The sequence below is a fragment of the Bufo gargarizans genome, chromosome 5 (assembly GCF_014858855.1).
Source record: "Bufo gargarizans isolate SCDJY-AF-19 chromosome 5, ASM1485885v1, whole genome shotgun sequence".
Lineage (NCBI taxonomy): Eukaryota > Metazoa > Chordata > Amphibia > Anura > Bufonidae > Bufo > Bufo gargarizans.
In genome coordinates, this window is record NC_058084.1 from 2,367,873 (window position 1) to 2,394,189 (window position 26,317).

The 26,317-nt window shown below is 42.2% G+C and overlaps 1 protein-coding gene across 3 annotated transcripts; it reads left to right on the forward strand.

Moving 5' to 3' along the window:
* The first annotated feature begins 2,220 nt into the window (after positions 1-2,220).
* Positions 2,221-25,021, forward strand: LOC122939271 (fucolectin-1-like). Of its 3 annotated transcripts, none has more exons than XM_044295341.1 (4): positions 2,221-2,585; positions 5,653-5,744; positions 22,964-23,240; positions 24,770-25,021. In XM_044295341.1, exons 1-4 carry the CDS (start codon positions 2,395-2,397, stop codon positions 24,930-24,932), a joined length of 723 nt encoding a protein of 240 aa, XP_044151276.1. In that variant the 5' UTR covers positions 2,221-2,394; the 3' UTR covers positions 24,933-25,021. The 3 variants fall into 3 exon arrangements, with proteins under 3 accessions (XP_044151276.1, XP_044151277.1, XP_044151278.1); XM_044295342.1 differs by lacking the exons at positions 2,221-2,585; positions 5,653-5,744 and adding exons at positions 12,552-14,010; positions 16,648-16,777; XM_044295343.1 differs by lacking the exons at positions 2,221-2,585; positions 5,653-5,744 and adding exons at positions 12,552-14,010; positions 16,686-16,777.
* Positions 25,022-26,317: the final 1,296 nt, after the last annotated feature.

Below are 26,317 nucleotides of genomic sequence, written 5' to 3' on the forward strand. Positions count from 1 at the left end.
CTTTTTCTTTTCAGAACAGATTTCCATACCAGTGTTAAGTTGTGAGGTTGGCTTGTGACCACGTTGATTGAAGATCTACCAAAGGAACTTTTTATTATATATTTTTATTTTTATACAAAAGAATTTTCTCCTGCAGCGCAATCCTTTTCCAAAAAAAAAAAAAAAGATATAAATCAAGGCCTGACAGAACAAACAGCATCTCTGTACAGGCTGAAGGCCATGACAAGTTCAGGGATTGTCAGGAAGCACGGACCTAGAAACGAACGTCAAATCATGAAACACCAGTGTACAAGCGTAAACAGGAATTAAAACGAAACAATAGTAATGCGGAGACCAAAGGTGACTAAACTGCGCTGCGTGTACGACTGAGCCTAGTACAAAGAATCATACGGCGTAAGACCCTGCTGTGTAGCAGTACTATAATATAGTACTAAACTGAGTGGAACAAACGCTGCGCTGCGTGTACGACTGAGCCTAGTACAAAGAATCATACGGCGTAAGACCCTGCTGTGTAGCAGTACTATAATATAGTACTAAACTGAGTGGAACAAACGCTGCGCTGCGTGTACGACTGAGCCTAGTACAAAGAATCATACGGCGTAAGACCCTGCTGTGTAGCAGTACTATAATATAGTACTAAACTGAGTGGGACAAACGCTGCGCTGCGTGTACGACTGAGCCTAGCGCAGAGAATCATACGGCGTAAGACCCTGCTGTGTGGCAGTACTGTAATATAGCACCAAACTGAGTGGAACAAACGCTGCGCTGCGTGTACGACTGAGCCTAGTACAAAGAATCATACGGCGTAAGGCCATGCTGTGTGGCAGTACTATAATATAGTACTAAACTGAGTGGAACAAACGCTGCGCTGCGTGTACGACTGAGCCTAGCGCAGAGAATCATACGGCGTAAGACCCTGCTGTGTAGCAGTACTATAATATAGTACTAAACTGAGTGGGACAAACGCTGCGCTGCGTGTACGACTGAGCCTAGCGCAGAGAATCATACGGCGTAAGACCCTGCTGTGTAGCAGTACTATAATATAGTACTAAACTGAGTGGGACAAACGCTGCGCTGCGTGTACGACTGAGCCTAGTACAAAGAATCATACGGCGTAAGACCCTGCTGTGTAGCAGTACTGTAATATAGCACCAAACTGAGTGGGACAAACGCTGCGCTGCGTGTACGACTGAGCCTAGTACAAAGAATCATACGGCGTAAGACCCTGCTGTGTAGCAGTACTATAATATAGTACTAAACTGAGTGGGACAAACGCTGCGCTGCGTGTACGACTGAGCCTAGTACAAAGAATCATACGGCGTAAGACCCTGCTGTGTAGCAGTACTATAATATAGTACTAAACTGAGTGGGACAAACGCTGCGCTGCGTGTACGACTGAGCCTAGTACAAAGAATCATACGGCGTAAGACCCTGCTGTGTGGCAGTACTGTAATATAGCACCAAACTGAGTGGAACAAACGCTGCGCTGCGTGTACGACTGAGCCTAGTACAAAGAATCATACGGCGTAAGACCCTGCTGTGTAGCAGTACTATAATATAGTACTAAACTGAGTGGGACAAACGCTGCGCTGCGTGTACGACTGAGCCTAGTACAAAGAATCATACGGCGTAAGACCCTGCTGTGTAGCAGTACTATAATATAGTACTAAACTGAGTGGAACAAACGCTGCGCTGCGTGTACGACTGAGCCTAGTACAAAGAATCATACGGCGTAAGGCCATGCTGTGTGGCAGTACTATAATATAGTACTAAACTGAGTGGGACAAACGCTGCGCTGCGTGTACGACTGAGCCTAGTACAAAGAATCATACGGCGTAAGACCATGCTGTGTGGCAGTACTATAAAACTGAGAATAAATCCTGATTAACCTACACAAACAGCCTCAGCCACAATGTGCTGCAACTTACAGAGAAGCTGCTGAGAAACTACAAAAGGGGTGCTTAACATAACTGCCTAAACCACATATGTACCCCCCCTTTATATACTAAATATTTTATTTTAACCCCTTAGTGACCATTAATACGCCATTTACTGACTTAAACAAAGGAGGTTTTAGCTAAAACAGCTTGCTTTAATCAATCAGTACATGTACTTAAAATGGTGCATTAAAAACTATAACTTGTCCTGCAAAAAACAAGACCTCATACAAGTACATTGATGAAAAAACACTTGGTCACTAAGAGGTTAATCTTCACCAGCAAGCAGGGTTCTGACCTGTGCACTGAGCTGGAGCAGGCAGACCTGACTAATAGACCACCGAGCCTGCTCCAGCTCAGGCTCCCTACCTTCCTATCTAACTGCACGGCGGCCCGTGCAAGACTTTACGGCTGTGTCGAAGTTGGGAACACGCTGTCCCCTGTAACCCTACGATGAATGGCCGCGTGGGGAGCCGCACGTAGCTCCCTTGCTGATCGTTCCGGTGCAGTGGTGCTCCCCCTCACCTTGGGGAGCCAAAACACCGCCGGCCGGATTACGTGGACATGGCTGCTGGATGAGGCAGCATACTCACCTATGACCGCAGACTCGTGGGCCAGGAACGCCGCCGTCACCTACCTGCATGTGTGGTAGGTGGAAACAAGACGAGACGTTCATTGAGGGAGGGGCGTATGCCGGATATAAAGGCAGCTACACCCCTCCCCCCCCACAAATGCAGGCCAATAAACCGGCCTTTACACATACGCACTATACATTATATACACACACTATACATTATATACACACACTATACATTATATACGCACACTATACATTATATACACACACTATACATTATATACGCACACTATACATTATATACGCACACTATACATTATATATACACACTATACATTATATATACACACTATACATTATATACACACACTATACATTAGATATACACATTATACATTATATACACACACTATACATTATATACACACACTATACATTATATACACACTATACATTATATACACACACTATACATTATATACACACACTATACATTATATACACACACTATACATTATATACACACACTATACATTATATACACACACTATACATTATATACACACACTATACATTATATACGCACACTATACATTATATACACACACTATACATTATATATGCACACTATACATTATATACGCACACTATACATTATATACGCACACTATATATACACACACACTATATATATACACACACTATACATTATATACGCACACTATACATTATATACACACACTATACATTATATACACACACTATACATTATATACGCACACTATACATTATATACGCACACTATACATTATATACGCACACTATACATTATATACACACACTATACATTATATACGCACACTATACATTATATACACACACTATATATATACACACACTATACATTATATACACACACTATACATTATATACACACAATATACATTATATACACACACTATACATTATATACACACATTATACATTATATACACACACTATACATTATATACACACACTATACATTATATATGCACACTATACATTATATACACACACTATACATTATATATACACACTATATATACACACACACTATATATATATACACACACTATACATTATATACACACACTATACATTATATATACACACTATATATATACACACACTATACATTATATACACACACTATACATTATATACACACACTATACATTATATACACACTATACATTATATACGCACACTATACATTATATACACACTATACATTATATACACACACTATACATTATATACACACACTATACATTATATACACACACTATACATTATATATGCACACTATACATTATATACACACACTATACATTATATATACACACTATATATACACACACACTATATATACACACACACTATATATACACACACTATATACACACACACTATATATATACACACACTATACATTATATACACACACTATACATTATATACACACACTATACATTATATACACACACTATACATTATATATACACACTATATATACACACACACTATATATATATACACACACTATACATTATATACACACACTATACATTATATATACACACTATATATACACACACACTATATATACATTATATATACACACTATACATTATATACACACACTATACATTATATACGCACACTATACATTATATACACACTATACATTATATACACACACTATACATTATATACACACACTATACATTATATACGCACACTATACATTATATATGCACACTATACATTATATACACACACTATACATTATATATACACACTATATATACACACACACTATATATATACACACACTATATATACACACACTATATATACACACACACTATATATATACACACACTATACATTATATACACACACTATACATTATATATGCACACTATACATTATATACACACACTATACATTATATATACACACTATATATACACACACACTATATATATATACACACACTATACATTATATACACACACTATACATTATATATACACACTATATATATACACACACTATACATTATATATACACACTATACATTATATACACACACTATACATTATATATACACACTATATATACACACACTATACATTATATACACACACTATACATTATATACACACACTATACATTATATATACACACTATATATATACACACACTATACATTATATATACACACACTATACATTATATATACACACACTATACATTATATACACACACTATACATTATATACACACACTATATATACACACACACTATATATATACACACACTGCCAGTGCAATACCCCGGAGCCAGAGTCTCTGCTCAATTTTATTTTTATCTGTCTCTGGGAAAACGCCCAGGATAACGTATCTAATGCGTGCTTCGTATTTCATAGGGGAACTGTCCCGCAATCTCCCAAATATTTTAATCCAGTACTCCTCTATCCCTGGGCATTCCCCCAGTAAGTGCGTGTAGTCTCCTCTGTCTTTGCTGCATTTATAACAGTTCTGTTTCCTATCCTTATAATGGAGTGCAGTAGAGACGCAGTATGACCCACGCATGGGCGGCGGAGACCGTAGATCTTTGAATATCTCTATACACAGCGTTCCACAGAATGGCCCCCATTTTGCAAGTCCTTTTCCCTCTTGGCCTCACTTCGGAATGTGATTGTTTTAGTGTATTCATATTTTCACTTTGCATAGATGTGTGATATAGAAGTGCTGAAAGTCATTTCTTGACAAAAATCTAAAAAAGTGTTAATTACTATATTTAAATAATTCTTATTCTCCGTGTAGTGAATTGTTCATATCCACATTTATCCATAAATCCTGGTGTGATATCTGGTAGGATTTCATTTAAAGACTTCATCTGTCCTTTATGTAAAACTTGTGCAATTAGACATTTCCCATGTTTTTCCCAATATTGAACGTCGTCCAGTAACATAACTTGTGGTAGATGTGCATCCCCCACAGTGGGGAGCACTGAACTGCCTGGGTTACTCCAAATATACCCGAGCATCCTGCCGAACGGGTTCACTATTATTTTCTTCTCCATAGTGCCGGCTTCGAGAATGTGGAAGAGATCCTCCCAGGGTCAACAGTGCTCCCCGTAGACAAGCCGACATCTACAGACACCTCTCTATATACCGGTACATTGTATGACATCTACAGACTCCTCTCTATATACCGGTACATTGTGTGACATCTACAGACTCCTCTCTATATACCGGTACATTGTGTGACATCTACAGACTCCTCTCTATATACCGGTACATTGTATGACATCTACAGACTCCTCTCTATATACCGGTACATTGTGTGACATCTACAGACTCCTCTCTATATACCGGTACATTGTATGACATCTACAGACTCCTCTCTATATACCGGTACATTGTATGACATCTACAGACACCTCTCTATATACCGGTACATTGTATGACATCTACAGACTCCTCTCTATATACCGGTACATTGTATGACATCTACAGACTCCTCTCTATATACCGGTACATTGTATGATATCTACAGACACCTCTCTATATACCGGTACATTGTGTGACATCTACAGACACCTCTCTATATACCGGTACATTGTATGACATCTACAGACTCCTCTCTATATACCGGTACATTGTATGACATCTACAGACTCCTCTCTATATACCGGTACATTGTATGATATCTACAGACACCTCTCTATATACCGGTACATTGTATGACATCTACAGACACCTCTCTATATACCGGTACATTGTGTGACATCTACAGACACCTCTCTATATACCGGTACATTGTATGACATCTACAGACACCTCTCTATATACCGGTACATTGTGTGACATCTACAGACGCCTCTCTATATACCGGTACATTGTATGATATCTACAGACTCCTCTCTATATACCGGTACATTGTATGACATCTACAGACGCCTCTCTATATACCGGTACATTGTATGACATCTACAGACACCTCTCTATATACCGGTACATTGTATGATATCTACAGACTCCTCTCTATATACCGGTACATTGTATGACATCTACAGACGCCTCTCTATATACCGGTACATTGTGTGACATCTACAGACACCTCTCTATATACCGGTACATTGTATGACATCTACAGACTCCTCTCTATATACCGGTACATTGTATGACATCTACAGACGCCTCTCTATACCGGTACATTGTGTGACATCTACAGACACCTCTCTATATACCGGTACATTGTATGACATCTACAGACTCCTCTCTATATACCGGTACATTGTATGACATCTACAGACTCCTCTCTATATACCGGTACATTGTATGATATCTACAGACACCTCTCTATATACCGGTACATTGTATGACATCTACAGACACCTCTCTATATACCGGTACATTGTGTGACATCTACAGACTCCTCTATATATACCGGTACATTGTATGATATCTACAGACTCCTCTCTATATACCGGTACATTGTGTGATATCTACAGACTCCTCTCTATATACCGGTACATTGTATGACATCTACAGACTCCTCTCTATATACCGGTACATTGTATGACATCTACAGACTCCTCTCTATATACCGGTACATTGTGTGACATCTACAGACTCCTCTCTATATACCGGTACATTGTATGATATCTACAGACTCCTCTCTATATACCGGTACATTGTATGACATCTACAGACTCCTCTCTATATACCGGTACATTGTATGATATCTACAGACTCCTCTCTATATACCGGTACATTGTATGACATCTACAGACTCCTCTCTATATACCGGTACATTGTATGACATCTACAGACACCTCTCTATATACCGGTACATTGTATGACATCTACAGACTCCTCTCTATATACCGGTACATTGTATGACATCTACAGACTCCTCTCTATATACCGGTACATTGTATGATATCTACAGACTCCTCTCTATATACCGGTACATTGTATGACATCTACAGACTCCTCTCTATATACCGGTACATTGTATGACATCTACAGACTCCTCTCTATATACCGGTACATTGTGTGATATCTACAGACACCTCTCTATATACCGGTACATTGTGTGACATCTACAGACTCCTCTCTATATACCGGTACATTGTATGATATCTACAGACTCCTCTCTATATACCGGTACATTGTATGACATCTACAGACTCCTCTCTATATACCGGTACATTGTATGACATCTACAGACACCTCTCTATATACCGGTACATTGTATGACATCTACAGACACCTCTCTATATACCGGTACATTGTGTGACATCTACAGACTCCTCTCTATATACCGGTACATTGTATGATATCTACAGACTCCTCTCTATATACCGGTACATTGTATGATATCTACAGACTCCTCTCTATATACCGGTACATTGTATGATATCTACAGACGCCTCTCTATATACCGGTACATTGTATGACATCTACAGACTCCTCTCTATATACCGGTACATTGTATGACATCTACAGACTCCTCTCTATATACCGGTACATTGTATGACATCTACAGACTCCTCTCTATATACCGGTACATTGTGTGATATCTACAGACACCTCTCTATATACCGGTACATTGTATGACATCTACAGACACCTCTCTATATACCGGTACATTGTATGACATCTACAGACACCTCTCTATATACCGGTACATTGTGTGACATCTACAGACGCCTCTCTATATACCGGTACATTGTATGACATCTACAGACTCCTCTCTATATACCGGTACATTGTGTGATATCTACAGACACCTCTCTATATACCGGTACATTGTGTGACATCTACAGACTCCTCTCTATATACCGGTACATTGTATGACATCTACAGACTCCTCTCTATATACCGGTACATTGTGTGACATCTACAGACACCTCTCTATATACCGGTACATTGTATGATATCTACAGACTCCTCTCTATATACCGGTACATTGTATGATATCTACAGACTCCTCTCTATATACCGGTACATTGTATGACATCTACAGACACCTCTCTATATACCGGTACATTGTATGACATCTACAGACTCCTCTCTATATACCGGTACATTGTGTGACATCTACAGACTCCTCTCTATATACCGGTACATTGTATGATATCTACAGACTCCTCTCTATATACCGGTACATTGTGTGACATCTACAGACACCTCTCTATATACCGGTACATTGTATGACATCTATAGACGCCTCTCTATATACCGGTACATTGTATGATATCTACAGACTCCTCTCTATATACCGGTACATTGTGTGACATCTACAGACTCCTCTCTATATACCGGTACATTGTATGACATCTACAGATGCCTCTCTATATACCGGTACATTGTATGACATCTACAGACTCCTCTCTATATACCGGTACATTGTATGACATCTACAGACACCTCTCTATATACCGGTACATTGTATGACATCTACAGACACCTCTCTATATACCGGTACATTGTATGACATCTACAGACACCTCTCTATATACCGGTACATTGTATGACATCTACAGACACCTCTCTATATACCGGTACATTGTATGACATCTACAGACACCTCTCTATATCCCGGTACATTGTATGACATCTACAGACACCTCTCTATATACCGGTACATTGTGTGACATCTACAGACTCCTCTCTATATACCGGTACATTGTGTGACATCTACAGACACCTCTCTATATACCGGTACATTGTATGACATCTACAGACACCTCTCTATATACCGGTACATTGTGTGACATCTACAGACTCCTCTCTATATACCGGTACATTGTGTGACATCTACAGACACCTCTCTATATACCGGTACATTGTATGATATCTACAGACTCCTCTCTATATACCGGTACATTGTATGATATCTACAGTCTCCTCTCTATATACCGGTACATTGTGTGACATCTACAGACTCCTCTCTATATACCGGTACATTGTGTGACATCTACAGACTCCTCTCTATATACCGGTACATTGTATGACATCTACAGACTCCTCTCTATATACCGGTACATTGTATGACATCTACAGACACCTCTCTATATACCGGTACATTGTATGACATCTACAGACACCTCTCTATATACCGGTACATTGTATGACATCTACAGACACCTCTCTATATACCGGTACATTGTATGACATCTACAGACACCTCTCTATATACCGGTACATTGTATGACATCTACAGACGCCTCTCTATATACCGGTACATTGTATGACATCTACAGACACCTCTCTATATACCGGTACATTGTATGACATCTACAGACTCCTCTCTATATACCGGTACATTGTATGACATCTACAGACTCCTCTCTATATACCGGTACATTGTATGACATCTACAGACACCTCTCTATATACCGGTACATTGTATGACATCTACAGACTCCTCTCTATATACCGGTACATTGTGTGATATCTACAGACTCCTCTCTATATACCGGTACATTGTGTGACATCTACAGACACCTCTCTATATACCGGTACATTGTGTGACATCTACAGACTCCTCTCTATATACCGGTACATTGTATGATATCTACAGACCTCTCTATATACCGGTACATTGTATGACATCTACAGACACCTCTCTATATACCGGTACATTGTATGACATCTACAGACACTTCTCTATATACCGGTACATTGTATGACATCTACAGACACCTCTCTATATACCGGTACATTGTGTGACATCTACAGACTCCTCTCTATATACCGGTACATTGTATGACATCTACAGACACCTCTCTATATACCGGTACATTGTATGACATCTACAGACTCCTCTCTATATACCGGTACATTGTATGATATCTACAGACGCCTCTCTATATACCGGTACATTGTGTGACATCTACAGACTCCTCTCTATATACCGGTACATTGTGTGATATCTACAGACGCCTCTCTATATACCGGTACATTGTATGACATCTACAGACTCCTCTCTATATACCGGTACATTGTATGACATCTACAGACTCCTCTCTATATACCGGTACATTGTATGATATCTACAGACGCCTCTCTATATACCGGTACATTGTATGACATCTACAGACTCCTCTCTATATACCGGTACATTGTATGACATCTACAGACACCTCTCTATATACCGGTACATTGTGTGACATCTACAGATGCCTCTCTATATACCGGTACATTGTATGATATCTACAGACACTTCTCTATACCGGTACATTGTGTGACATCTACAGTCTCCTCTCTATATACCGGTACATTGTATGATATCTACAGACACCTCTCTATATACCGGTACATTGTATGACATCTACAGACTCCTCTCTATATACCGGTACATTGTATGACATCTACAGACACCTCTCTATATACCGGTACATTGTATGACATCTACAGACTCCTCTCTATATACCGGTACATTGTATGACATCTACAGACTCCTCTCTATATACCGGTACATTGTATGATATCTACAGACACCTCTCTATATACCGGTACATTGTATGACATCTACAGACACCTCTCTATATACCGGTACATTGTATGACATCTACAGACTCCTCTCTATATACCGGTACATTGTATGACATCTACAGACACCTCTCTATATACCGGTACATTGTATGACATCTACAGACACCTCTCTATATACCGGTACATTGTATGACATCTACAGACACCTCTCTATATACCGGTACATTGTATGATATCTACAGACACCTCTCTATATACCGGTACATTGTATGATATCTACAGACACCTCTCTATATACCGGTACATTGTATGATATCTACAGACTCCTCTCTATATACCGGTACATTGTATGATATCTACAGACACTTCTCTATATACCGGTACATTGTATGACATCTACAGACTCCTCTCTATATACCGGTACATTGTATGACATCTACAGACACCTCTCTATATACCGGTACATTGTGTGATATCTACAGACACTTCTCTATATACCGGTACATTGTATGATATCTACAGACACCTCTCTATATACCGGTACATTGTATGACATCTACAGACTCCTCTCTATATACCGGTACATTGTGTGACATCTACAGACTCCTCTCTATATACCGGTACATTGTATGACATCTACAGACTCCTCTCTATATACCGGTACATTGTATGATATCTACAGACTCCTCTCTATATACCGGTACATTGTATGACATCTACAGACTCCTCTCTATATACCGGTACATTGTATGATATCTACAGACTCCTCTCTATATACCGGTACATTGTATGATATCTACAGACACCTCTCTATATACCGGTACATTGTATGACATCTACAGACTCCTCTCTATATACCGGTACATTGTATGACATCTACAGACTCCTCTCTATACCGGTACATTGTGTGATATCTACAGACTCCTCTCTATATACCGGTACATTGTGTGACATCTACAGACTCCTCTCTATATACCGGTACATTGTATGACATCTACAGACTCCTCTCTATATACCGGTACATTGTATGACATCTACAGACTCCTCTCTATATACCGGTACATTGTATGATATCTACAGACACCTCTCTATATACCGGTACATTGTATGACATCTACAGACTCCTCTCTATATAACGGTACATTGTATGACATCTACAGACTCCTCTCTATATACCGGTACATTGTGTGACATCTACAGACTCCTCTCTATATACCGGTACATTGTATGACATCTACAGACTCCTCTCTATATACCGGTACATTGTATGACATCTACAGACTCCTCTCTATATACCGGTACATTGTATGACATCTACAGACTCCTCTCTATATACCGGTACATTGTGTGACATCTACAGACTCCTCTCTATATACCGGTACATTGTATGACATCTACAGACTCCTCTCTATATACCGGTACATTGTATGATATCTACAGACACCTCTCTATATACCGGTACATTGTATGACATCTACAGACTCCTCTCTATATACCGGTACATTGTATGACATCTACAGACACCTCTCTATATACCGGTACATTGTATGATATCTACAGATGCCTCTCTATATACTGGTGAGATGAATGTCTGTATGGTCTTGGAGAAGAACAGAACACTGGAGAGAAGCTGGACCTCTTATAGTTTAGGCTAGGCAATAAATGTATGGAGGTGTGTAGAGAAATGCATCTTAAGCCGTCCGACCTGCACGATGACGCATGAAACAGTGGAGAAAGCTGCTCTTCTTAGTGATGAGATCAGGCAATGAACGTATAAAGATGTGAAGACAAATACACGGCGCTTAATTAGTGCAACCTACAAGAGGAAGAAGAATGGAACACTGGAGATAAGTTGACCCCCTAGTGTTGGGACCAGGCAATAAATGTATGGAGTTGTACTGAGCAATGCATGGTCCTGAAGGAGTCCAACCAGAATGAAGAAGAACGGAACACTGAAGAGAAGCTGATCGTCCTTGTGATGGGGCTTAGCAATGGATATATAGCATTGTGTGGAGAAATGCATGGTCCTGCCTGCAAGAAGAAGGTTGGAACTCTGGAGAGAAGCTATCGCTCCTAATGATGGTACTGGGCAATAAATGTATGGAGGGGTGCAGAATAATACAAGGTCCTAAAGAAGAAAAAGAATGGAACACTGGAGAGAACTATTGATCAGACTTGACAATGAATGTATGGAGATGTGCAGAGAAATGCCTGGTCCTGAAGGAGTCCAATCTGCAAGAAGAAGAATGGACCACTGGAGAGAAGCTGATCCTTCTAGTGATGAGGCCAGGCAATTAATGTATGGAGGTGATCGGGGAAATGCATGGTCCAAAAGTAGTCACCAGCTTTCAAGAAAAATAAGGATAGAACATTGGAGTAAAGCTGGCCCTCCTAATGATGGGGCCAGACAATGACTATATGGAGGTGTGTGGAGAAATGTAATGTGGCAGCAAAAGGGAAATTGTGGAAATGTTTACAGGTATGGGGCAGGTGAAGAGAAGGCGTATATGAGAAGTCATTTTCTCTCTGTCCATTCCTGGGGTGTGGTAGGGTTGGAGAAGAACATGTGGTTTATAGATGTTCCCTTGTATATGGGGTGTACAGATAAGAGGTGAGAAGTCATCATGAGTGTGAGAATGGGCGCAGCAGAGGATCTGGATGAAGATCAATAATACTTGGCAGCACTTCTCCAGCCATTTGTCACACTTGTCACTTCATTTGTGTGGCTGAACAAAGGCTTTAATGCAGCGGTACCAAATCTGGATTAGTAAGAAGCAGTCAAGTGGCCAGAACTGGGCTGGAGCCACCTGTGCCCCGGCCAGTGACCTCTGTGAGAAACCTGCACAGTAAACATTAGGACTCTTTAGGTGTGGTCCTACAAGGTATAAATATTGGGGGTGGACACAGAAGACCCAGAGCTGATCCTGAACAGGTGCGTTGTTCTCATACCTTCAATGCGTCTCTTATTCTAACTCTACTAACCCTAACCATGCTTCTCCTATTATTCTAACTCTCACCCTAATTTACTAACCCTAAGTACCCTACAAACCCAACCCTACTAATCTTGCACTAACTAAAGACTATTATTCATAAACCTACTAACCATATTCAACCTACAAAATGTATTCCTACAGGGCTAACCCTAATAACAGTAATTATCCTACTAACCCAAACCATACTATCCATGCTCTTACTAACCATATTAACCCTAAACATACTAACTATAATACTACTAACTCTATTACTAATAATAACAGCCATAATCTACTAACCCTATTGTAACCCTATTACCCTAACCCAAGTAATCCTAACCCGATGAGCCTTAAACCTACTAACCCTAATCTACTAGTACTAATCCTAACAACTCTATAACATATAGCTTTACAAACTCTACTAACGTCTACTAATCTTACTAAGTCTGCTCTTACTAACCAAACTAATCTTAGCCCTGAACCTACTGACCTTCACACTACAGGGACTATTATCCCTTACTCTACTAAACATTTAGCTGATGTTAATCTGAACCTCTTTCTTTCAGACCTGACTTAAATCATACTACCTCTAACCCTGAGATCCGACTCCAACCTTACTACCTCTAACTCTGAAACATGACTCCAACCATGAGACCTTATTCCAACTCTATTACTCCTAAACCTGAGACGTAACTCCAACCCTTCTACATCTAACCCTGAGACTTGACTGAAACCATACAACTTATTTCCCTGGCACCTGATTCCAATGTTAATAACTCTAACAATGAGACCTGACTCCAACTCTACTATCTGTCTCCCTTCGACATGACTCCAACTTTACTACATCTAACCCTGAGACCTGACTGCAACCATATAACTTCTTACCCTGAGACCTGACTACAACTCGACTACAGCTAACCCTGATTCCTGACTCAAACCCTACTACCTCAAACCCTGAGACCTGACTCCAACCCTACTATCTCTAACCCTGAGACCTGACTCCAACCCTACTATCTCTAACCCTGAGACCTGACTCCAACCCTACTACCTATAATCCTGATTCCTGACTCCAACCTTACTGCCTGTAACCCTGAGACCTGACTCCAACCCTACTATCTCTAACCCTGAGACCTGACTCCAACCCTACTACCTATAATCCTGATTCCTGACTCCAACCTTACTGCCTGTAACCCTGAGACCTGACTCCAACCCTACTGTCTCTAAACCTGAGATCTGATTTCACTCCAAATGCCTCTAGCTCTGAGACCTCACTCCCACCATACAACCTCCAACCCTAAAACCTAATTTAAACCCTACTATTTTAAACCCTGACACCTGACTTCAACTTTACTTTTTCTAACCCTGACACCTGACTCCAACCCTACTATCTGTCTCCCTGAGACATGACTCCAACCCTAACTCTCTAATCCTGGGACATGGCTCCAACACTACTACCTCTAACCCTAAGAACTGTGTCAAATCCTACTACCTCTAACCCTAAGAACTGATTCCCACACTACTACCTCTTACCCTGATCCCTGACTCAAACCCCACTACCTATAACCCTGAGACGTGACTGCAACGCTACTAACTCTAACCCTGATTCCTGACTCCAACTCTACTACCTCCAACCCGGAGAACTGACTCCAACCCTACTACTGATAACCCTGAGACCTGACTCCCACACTACTACCTGTAACCCTGAGACCTGACTCCAATTCTAATACCTCTAACTCTGATTCCTGACTCCAACCATACTACCTCCAACCATAAGACCTGACTCCAACTCTACTATTTCTTACCCTAAGATCTCACTCCAACCTTACTTCCTCTAAAATGAGATCTGACTCCAACCCTACTACCGTTAAACCTAAAACCTGAGTTAATACGTAAGATGTCTAACCCTGAGACCTGACTGCAACCATACTACTTCCAGGGGCGGATTGGCCATAGATTTTACAGGGAAATTTCCTGCTGTGCCTATGCCCAGAGGGCTGTCCAAGCACTCCTCTCTGCCACGACCCACATGCTCTCCAGAATTCAACTGCTCTGGCCCACACCTCACCTCTTTAAGCCCCCTGCTCCATATCTCTATCAGAGAGAACAGGAGAAGGAGGACAGAAAATAGCATCTATTGATGGCCACCTCAGAGGAACAGCTGTTGGCACAATATATTGCGCTGCTCTGTGTTATATTGCTCTGGTGAAGCAGCATTTTGCTTTATGGTATTGCAGATCCTGACTATTTGTGTTGTGCCTCCTTCTGTCAATTTAGATCCTCATACAACATGGAGCCACTTTTAGGATTGTTTTCCAGGGGCACTTTAAGTTCCCAGTCCACCCTTCTACCTCTAACCCTAAGACCTGACTCCCACACTTACTACCTGTAACCCCGATTCCTGACTCCCACACTTACTACCTCTAACCATGAAACTTGACTCCATTCATACTGCCTCTAACCCTGACACCTGACTTTAACCCTACTGCCTGGAACCCTGAGACTTCACTCCAACCTTTCTAACACTACATCATAAACCTACTAGTCTTAACTCTACTGACATTTTAAACTCCAGTCTAACTAATCCTAACTTCTCACAGAAGGAACTCACATCCTAACTAGTCTCTCGTGTTTGGAGGTTTGTGGACATGATGGGACATCTCCTTCCTTCCCTGCTGTTTCTGGGGGCACTTGGTGCTGCGCTGGTGGAGTCGTACTGTGTGGAGAAAGGTAATATGTTCCAGATCACAAATTCTATTAAAAATGTAGAAATGTTATCACATCTAATATCATTGAAAAAAATACTCTGTATAACATCTGTAAATCTAATCACAAGATAGATAAAGAATTCAGGTCTCATCAGTATATACAACATGACCAGGTCTATCCATCTACTCTATCATCTATCTACAATGCCTTCAGAAAGTCTATAGACCCGTTCAGTTTTTCATATTTTGTTATGTTATGGCCTTAAGCTAAAACAAAAAAAAAATAATCTAGTGAAAACTTATGTCCATGTAAAAAGGGCTGAGTACTTATGTCCTTGTGAAAGGGGCTGAATATTTACGTCCTTGTGAGATTTTAGTTTTTACTTCTCAATAAATTAGTGAAGATTTGTTAGAGGGTGTGAAGACTTTCCAAATCAATTCTACCTATCTACAATGGTGTTTGAAAGTTTGTGAACTCTTCAGAATTTTCTATATTTCTGATTTAATTTGATTTAAAACTACATCAGATTTTCCTAAAAATAGATAAAGATAACCAAATTAAGAAAATTAGACTTTTATATTTATTTTTTTGAGGAAAATCATCCAATATCACGTGTCTGTGCGTGGCAAACGTATGTGAACCTTTAGGATTACCAGATGATGTAAATGTGTTTTCAACCCATGGGAGGACCATCAGGTGACCTGTGTTATGTAAAGGACAGGGATCTATCAAAGTCCGATGTTTGTGGAATGTATAATGGCAGGAACAAAGGAGATTTCTGAGGACCTCAGAGGAGAGTTGTTGATGCTCACCCTACTGGAAAAGGTTATAAAACTACCTCTAAAGAGTCTGGACTCCAACAATCCACATTCACTCATTCGGGGTCATTTATCAGAGACCAGAGTTTTGCATTGGTGTTTGATAGTCTGTGTGCTGCTTCGAGGATACACCTCATTTATAAGAAGGTGCACTATGTGCCTGGAATGAAATCTACTCCAGCCCCTGACTTTACCCTCCTCAGGAGCAGTCAACCAATAAACATTGCGCCAAGAGGAGGGTGTGTAATAGTCCTCGAGGCCACAACGGAGCCAAAGGTAACCGCTAAGCAACTAAAGGCCTTTCTGATATTAGGGGTTATCCGAGTAATGAAATAAAAACATTCTAAAACTCATCAGGGCTTACATATACATTAAAGTGTAACTGGCTTGTCCCTACCAAGAATGAGATTCCTGATATATGTGATGCTGAAGGGAAGATATTCATGAAGCTGTATTTTTCAGCTAATTTTACCTTTCTGGTGTCTGTATTCTGCCCTTAGCAACCATATTTCTCTGTGCCTCTATGTCAGCAACTTCCTAAGATGGCCTCTGCTGCTCTTCCCGTGATGATCTTTGCCCTTCCTTGAGGCCATCCTGTATTTCCCTCACTTCCCATAAGCCCTTGCTCTCCTCACATGAACTAGCAGGACCAATCAGCACGCAGATAACTTCCTACAGTACTCATAGCAGTGTGAATCCTCACATACAGCTAACCAGAGACAAGCCCTGCAATTACATTAAATCAGTAAGCATTTCTTTTAACCTCTTAATAGCCAGCTGTCCCTCTTCCAGACTGACAGGGGGGGGGGGGGGGCTGCTTATATCTCTGGTTTGGTACCAGCTAAACTACCAGAATGACATAAATCTGTTCAGTACAGGGGAAGATATCAATGGTAGAAATCGGGATGCTGTGAATAAAGCTGAAAGTAAAAGCAGACTTTACCTGCGATTATTCCCGACTCTATTTCTAACAGTGATTTCTCCTCTGTTGCTTGGACTAGAGCTGTCATTCTGGTCTTCTATGAAAGCCTGGACCAGTTGCATATTCTAGCTGCTACCATTGAGAAGATATCACCATCTAAAGCAGCCCTCCACTTTCTGCCCCAGCCCAGCTCCAGGCTGTCAGGGCTGAGAAGACGGACTGCACAGGGCAGCGCTGGGGGATGAGAGCTGCTGAATCGGAGCGTAGCAGGCATTTGTGGGAGTTACAGCAGGGTGCACTATACCATTAGGGAATAAAAAAGGAAACGGCAGCTACACTTTAAGTGAAGCTTGTTGACCTGCTGCAGCAAAGCTGTGGGGGCGAAACAACAGTGACTAAGCTCTCCCCGAATATTTGTGGGTGAGAATAATCTGCCCCTCCCCCTGCACAACCTAACCTTGCAGACAAGCACATGGTCATCTCCCAGCTCCGTAAACATATATCTCTATATACATATATACAGATGATGTATAGAGAGATATATATTTACTGATCTGACCGATGGCCAGTATCTGTCTGCAGTAATATTTTCACACGGCTGCCGGCACCGGTAGGGATCGCGCATGCGCCATTCCTCACAGGAGCCGGAGGCAGAGAGAGGGGGGCGGCCACACAGGCTCTGACGTTTCGCGTACAGAGCCCGGCCACTCGCTAAGGCAGGGAGAAGCCTGTACACGAGACGTCATCACAGGAGCCCAGTGGATGACGTTGGGGGTCACGTGACCCGCATCGGCCGTGCAGAAACACAGCATAATATATGAGTTATAAGCCACATTACCAGAAGTACATACATTCGGAGAACCCTTTTCATGAGCCCACCATCAGGAGCCCACCAACAATGGTGTGCATGGAAGAAGAGCAAGGAGAAAGCCACTGCTCTCCAAAAAGAAACTGGAAGAAAGCAGCAAGACAATGACCCCCAAATTCACAAGTCTTCCTACTACGAATTGTTAAAGGGGTATTCCAGCTTGTAAATCCTAACATTTTCTAATATACATGCATTTGACATTCTGCTTCCTAATATGGGACAGACGACCCCTATGGGCAGTAGGATGTTATAAATAGAGATGAGTGAATTTCATATTTAGAAATTAGTTAAGTCTTCGTTTGGTGGTAAAATCAGATTTGCGTTATGGATTCCAATACCACGGACCATAACGCAATTCTATGACGGAACGCCTTCAGAGGCATTCCATGATTCATTCTGTCATAACAGAAGTCTATGGGCTGCATGAGAGGTCCGCCTGGTCTCCGTTATGCTGGAGTCCTCCAAAGGCTTCCGTTGTGCAGTCTGTCATAGAATTGCGTTATGGTCCGTGGTATTGGAATCCATAACGCAATTCTGATTTTACCAATAAACAAAGCGGAAATGAATTTCTAAATATGAAATTCGCTCCTCTCTAGTTATAAATGATGCATCGGTGCCATATCGATGACATCAGTCACATGACCTTCACATCATGTGATCAGCAGTGTTACATGACATATGAGGGGTCAACACAGGGGACATCCATGTGGAAAGTAAATAGGACTGGTGGTTATTACAGTAACTACTCCACTGTATTTAAAGGGCCGCCTGTCTCTAGGTGATGCTGTCAAATGTCTGTCTGTCAAACTGTTAATAAAGTTTAGTGTTAAAACAAGAAACACTCAGATCTGCGACTACATGGGCGCGGACAGACATGATGAGGCGCTGCTCCTCGGTACACTACTACTCACTAGTTAGATACCTGGGCAGGTAGGTGAAAGCTGGGACCATGATTCATACCTCCCAAGTTTGGAAACGAATAAAGAGGGACACATTGTGCGGCATATTTTCTCCACACTAAGCCACGCCTCTAATGCCGCCAAAACATAATTTAATGCCCCCACATAGTAATTATTCCCCCTTCATGCCACCGCACAGTATTTATGCCCACATTGTGTATTCACAGAATTATGCCTAGCTGTGCCCCCGGTAATATGCCTAGCTGTGCCCCCGGTAATATGCCCACATTGTGCACCCAGAATATCCCCAGCTGTGCCCTCAGTAATATGCCCACATTGTGCCCCCATTAATATGCCCACATTGTGCACCCAGAATATCCCCAGCTGTGCCCCCAGTAATATGCCCAGCTGTGCCCCCAGTAATATGCCCACATTGTGCCCCCATTAAAATGCCCAGCTGTGCCCTCCAGTAATATGCCCACATTATGCCCCCAGTAATATGCCCAGCTGTGCCCTCCAGTAATATGCCCACATTGTGCCCCCAGTAATATGCCCATATTGTGCCCCTCACAGAAAGTAAAAAATAAATAAACACTACATACTTACCTTCTTCCTAGCACCAGCAGGACATCCTCTGCTCTGTGAAGGAGGCGGAGCCTAAGCTGACTGCCGGCTGGCCCCGTGTCCCTCACAGACCAGAGGTGTGGATGCTTCATCATAATACAGGCAACTGCCAGAAAGCGACAAACCTCCCTCGTACCGGGACAGAGGGACAGCCACTGTAATCCGGAAAGGTTGGGAGGTATGCATGATGGCTCACATGACTGACGCCATGTTTAGTTCTATCCAGCAAGCATTGTACAGAACGGGGCGCACAGCTTGGGCCGCCTTCCTTAGTACATAGCCTTTGTGCTGCTGCCTGAGGCAAAAATTGAAACGGCGACTTCTCCCTCTCGCCCCTGGTACAGAACTAAAACGGGGTGTGCCATTTTCTTTCTTTAAAGGGACACTGACAGGCCCAATAAGCATATTTAGGGGTATATATGACAGTACAGGTCTTATCAAGTGTATTCAAATCATCTAAGTATCCCCCCCGTCCACCTTGTAAATACAGAAAACTAGAGTTTTATAACCTGCTTGACTCGTCTCCAATCTGCCCAAGGGGCGGCGTTTCATCTCAAAATGCGCCCAGCCAGCTGCTCCCAACTGCCGTTCTGAAGCCCCGCCTTCTACTCTCCCCGACTCAAGATCCTGCGCATGCCCAATTCAATCCTCTGGGCATCGTCCTCCGCCTAATCTTCAGCGCATGCGCCCGGCCGGGGTCACATTGCGCCTGCGTACAGACAGTCTGCGTCTTAGAGGCCGCGGCAGCCTCTGCTTTATGCGCTTTGATTGCCCATGCGCAGGATCTTGAGTCGGGGAGAGTAGTAGCCGCCGCCCAGCGAAGTGAATATTGATGAGCTGGGCGGGGCTTCAGAACGGCAGTTGGGAGCAGCTGGCTGGGCGCATTTTGAGATGAAACGCCGCCCCTTGGGCAGATTGGAGACGAGTCAAGCAGGTTATAAAACTTTAGTTTTCTGTATTTATAAGGTGGACAGGGGGGATACTTATATGATTTGAATACACTTTATAAGACCTGTACTGTCATATATATACCTAAATATGCTAATTGGGCCTGTCAGTGTCCCTTTAAGGAGAGTCTACTGTATGGAATTTATAAGGGCATACAAACAAAATGTTACATAGATATATATTAGAAAAATAAGTTTTGTATTTACAGCGTTCCCTATGAGATAAAACTGTCCTGTTCCCTTCATTCTCCGGGTCAGTACGATTACAGTGATACCACATTTATATAGTTTATGGGTTTTGTATTTACAGCGTTCCCTATGAGATAAAACTGACCTGTTCCCTTCATCCTCCGGTCAGTACGATTACAGTGATACCACATTTATATAGTTTTATGGGTTTTGTGTTTACAGCGTTCCCTATGAGATAAAACTGTCCTGTTCTCTTCATTCTCCGGTCAGTACGATTACAGAGATACCACATTTATATAGTTTTATGGGTTTTGTATTTACAGCGTTCCCTATGAGATAAAACTGTCCTGTTCCCTTCATTCTCCGGGTCAGTACGATTACAGAGATACCACATTTATATAGTTTTATGGGTTTTGTGTTTACAGCGCTCCCTATGAGATAAAACTGACCTGTTCCCTTCATCCTCCGGTCAGTACGATTACAGTGATACCACATTTATATAGTTTTATGGGTTTTGTGTTTACAGCGCTCCCTATGAGATAAAACTGACCTGTTCCCTTCATTCTCCGGTCAGTACGATTACAGAGATACCACATTTATATAGTTTATGGGTTTTGTATTTACAGCGTTCCCTATGAGATAAAACTGACCTGTTCCCTTTATCCTCCGGTCAGTACGATTACAGTGATACCACATTTATATAGTTTTATGGGTTTTGTGTTTACAGCGTTCCCTATGAGATAAAACTGACCTGTTCCCTTCATTCTCCGGTCAGTACGATTACAGTGATACCACATTTATATAGTTTTATAAGGCCAGTCAGATCTCCATGTGCAATGTCTCCATTATTAGTGACGATCTCATTACAGTGAGGGTCTTGCCATATATTAGGGTAGGGTTTGAAATAGGGGTAACTCTTGCCATTGATCCTGTATTGCAGGGAAGAATCTCGCCCTGGAAGGGAAGGCCAGCCAGATCTCCGTGTACCATGTGAATGGTAACGCACTCAATGCTATCGATGGGAATCGGGATGGAGTTTACCGTATGAAATCCTGCATCTTGACTAGAAGTGAAATTTCTCCCTGGTGGAGAGTGGATCTCCATGAGCCACGAAGGATCGGGGCTGTGGTTGTCACTAACAGGAAGGACTGCTGCTGGAATCGTCTGATAGGAGCTCAAGTGCTTATTGGAAATGCCACCAGGAATCAAAACCCAGTGTGAGTAAAGCAAGGTCCACATGCAAGGCAAACATGTTCCTTGATGAGTAAGACAACTAGTGTAAGAGCACACAAGTGTCTGGTGTAGTTGAACACATGGCCTCTTGATAACCATGCTTCCGATGTAAATGGGTACATGGCCTCTAGATCAGTGTTCCTCAACTCCAGTCCTCAGGGCCCACCTATCAGTCATGATTTGAGAATATCCCACAGAATTAATACCTGAGGTAAGTCCTGATGCATTGACACTAATTAAATCACCTGCTTGGTACTAAGGAAATCCTAAAAACATGACCAGCAGGTGGGCCCTGTGGACTGGAGTTGAGGACCCCTGCTCTAGATGACCCCATTGTCTGGTGTAGGTGCACACATGGCTTCAAGATGACCCCATGTCTGGTATAAATGGGCACATAGCCTCTAGATGAACCCAGTGTCTGGTGTAGGTGCACACATGGCCTCTAGATGACCCCATGTCTAGTGTAAATAGGCACATGGCCTCTAGATGTCCCAAGTGTCATAATGTAAATGGGCACATGGCATCTAGATGACCCCATTGTCTGAGGTAGGTGCACACATGGCTTCTAGATGACCCCATGTCTGGTATAAATGGGCACATAGCCTCTAGATGAATCCAGTGTCTGGTGTAAATGGGCACATGGCCTCTAGATGAGCCTGTGTCTGGTGTAAATGGGTACATGACGTGTAGAGGACCCGATGTCTGGTGTAAATGGGCACATAGCCTCTAGATGAATCCAGTGTCTGGTGTAGGTGCACACATGGCCTCTAGCTGACCATGTGTCTAGTGTAAATGAGCACATGGGCTCTAGAGGACCCTATGTATGATGTAAATGGGCACAAAGCCTCCAGATGGCCCCAGTGTCTGGTGTAAATGGGCACATGGCCTCTAGATGAGCCTGTGTCTGGTGTAAATGGGTACATGACGTGTAGAGGACCCGATGTCTGGTGTAAATGGGCACATGGCCTCTAGATGACCCCAGTGTCTGATGTAGGTGCACACATGAGTGAAAGGACACAGATCCATAATTTTTAGCAATCTCACTGACATTTTGTGTATGACTTTTCGGCAGATTTTAAGGTTTGTTGCCCTTTTTGTATCCTTTGGATTTCACACACTAAACGCACCCTTGATTTGCACCAAACAATAAATGAAGAGCTTCACGTTCATTTTGTCTTTTAGAAACTTTTTGTGCTTCACATGACTGAGCAGGAAATGGGCCTGGCCTCAGACTCACTGAGGTGCCAATTGTACCATTAGTATCCGGCCCACGCGTCTGTGATAGGTCTGGCGCTTCTGTAGACTGCCAGTTAGAACACCCGTCCAATGGGTGCAATTTGCTTTTCATCCAGTGCCAAGAGCACTTGACCTATGACTTCCTGGGAGTAAAAAGCAAGGCTGACTGGCAGTATATGGGGTGGATATGGTGCCTTGGGTGGCTTCTCAATTAGACATTTGGCAGCAATGATGGCAGTGGAGAAGTGATGACATTGGTGTCTGTCTCTGTTCTCAGGTGTGGCACCATTACTGAGGCAGAACCGGGACTGGTCACCAGATTATGCTGTCCAGGGATGGTGGGACGCTATGTCAGCATTGTCATCCCTGACCGTGAAGAGATCCTTAACCTGTGTGAAGTGGAGATCTACCCCGAGGGCGAGGAGAAGCCGTGCGAGTAAGCCAAGGCTGGAAATTCAGAGGATACAGGGTTAATGATTGCGAGAAATTACATGAATGAACAGAATCTAGAACAATCACAATAAACCTCTCTCAGAACATCAGCAGCCTCGAACCTCTTATTTTCAGACAATAGATTACCGTTTCTCCATCCCGGTCCACAAAGGAGACACATGTCTGTAGTCACATACAGAATTTCACCCTATCTGTCCAATGCGACGTTAAAGCCACAGAAAATATTCACGTTCCTAGTCCCAGAACTGTGCAAAAATCAGCAGTCTACACAGTCTATCAGATGAGGAGTTTTTAGCTGATATACAGTAAGTGACAGTTTTGGCAGCAAGATGGTGGACTGGGGACCCCTCAATAGGGCCTCGGCTGCTATGAGAACCCCATGACACCCCATGACTACAGATGGAGGTAGAAAGATGGAACTGACCGGAAACGTAAAGTGGCCCTGGAAAAAAACTAAAAGGAGGAGGAGGAGTTATCAGTGACAGCTATCAGTACAGGAGGAGGAGTTATCAGTGACAGCTATCAGTACAGGAGGAGGAGTTATCAGTGACGGCTATCAGTACAGGAGGAGGGGTTATCAGCGACAGCTATCAGTACAGGAGGAGGGGTTATCAGTGACAGCTATCAGTACAGGAGGAGGAGTTATCAGTGACTGACAGCTATTAGTACAGGAGGAGGAGTTATTAGTGACAGCTATTAGTACAGGAGGAGGAGTTATCAGTGACTGACAGCTATCAGTACAGGAGGAAGAGTTATCAGTGACAGCTATCAGTACAGGGGGAGGAGTTATCAGTGACAGCTATCAGTACAGGAGGAGGGGTTATCAGCGACAGCTATCAGTACAGGAGGAGGAGTTATCAGTGACAGCTATCAGTACAGGAGGAGGAGTTATCAGTGACTGACAGCTATCAGTACAGGAGGAGGAGTTATCAGTGACAGCTATCAGTACAGGGGGAGGAGTTATCAGTGACTGACAGCTATCAGTACAGGAGGAGGAGTTATCAGTGACAGCTATCAGTACAGGAGGAGGAGTTATCAGTGACTGAGAGCTATCAGTACAGGAGGAGGAGTTATCAGCGACAGCTATCAGTACAGGAGGAGGAGTTATCAGTGACTGACAGCTATCAGTACAGGAGGAGGAGTTATTAGTGACAGCTATCAGTACAGGGGGAGGAGTTATCAGTGACAGCTATCAGTACAGGAGGAGGAGTTATCAGTGACAGCTATCAGTACAGGAGGAGGAGTTATCAGTGACTGACAGCTATCAGTACAGGAGGAGGGGTTATCAGTGACTGACAGCTATCAGTACAGGAGGAGGAGTTATCAGTGACGGCTATCAGTACAGGAGGAGGTGTTATCAGTGACAGCTATC

Coding starts and splice junctions, on each gene's coding strand:
- LOC122939271 (XM_044295341.1), top strand. CDS start 2,395: ATGGCCGCGTGGGGAGCCGCACGTAGCTCCCTTGCTGATCGTTCCGGT. Junction 2,586..5,652: donor GTCACCTACCTGCATGTGTG/GTAGGTGGAAAC, acceptor TCTTCTCCATAG/TGCCGGCTTCGAGAATGTGG. Junction 5,745..22,963: donor AGACACCTCTCTATATACCG/GTACATTGTATG, acceptor CCTGTATTGCAG/GGAAGAATCTCGCCCTGGAA.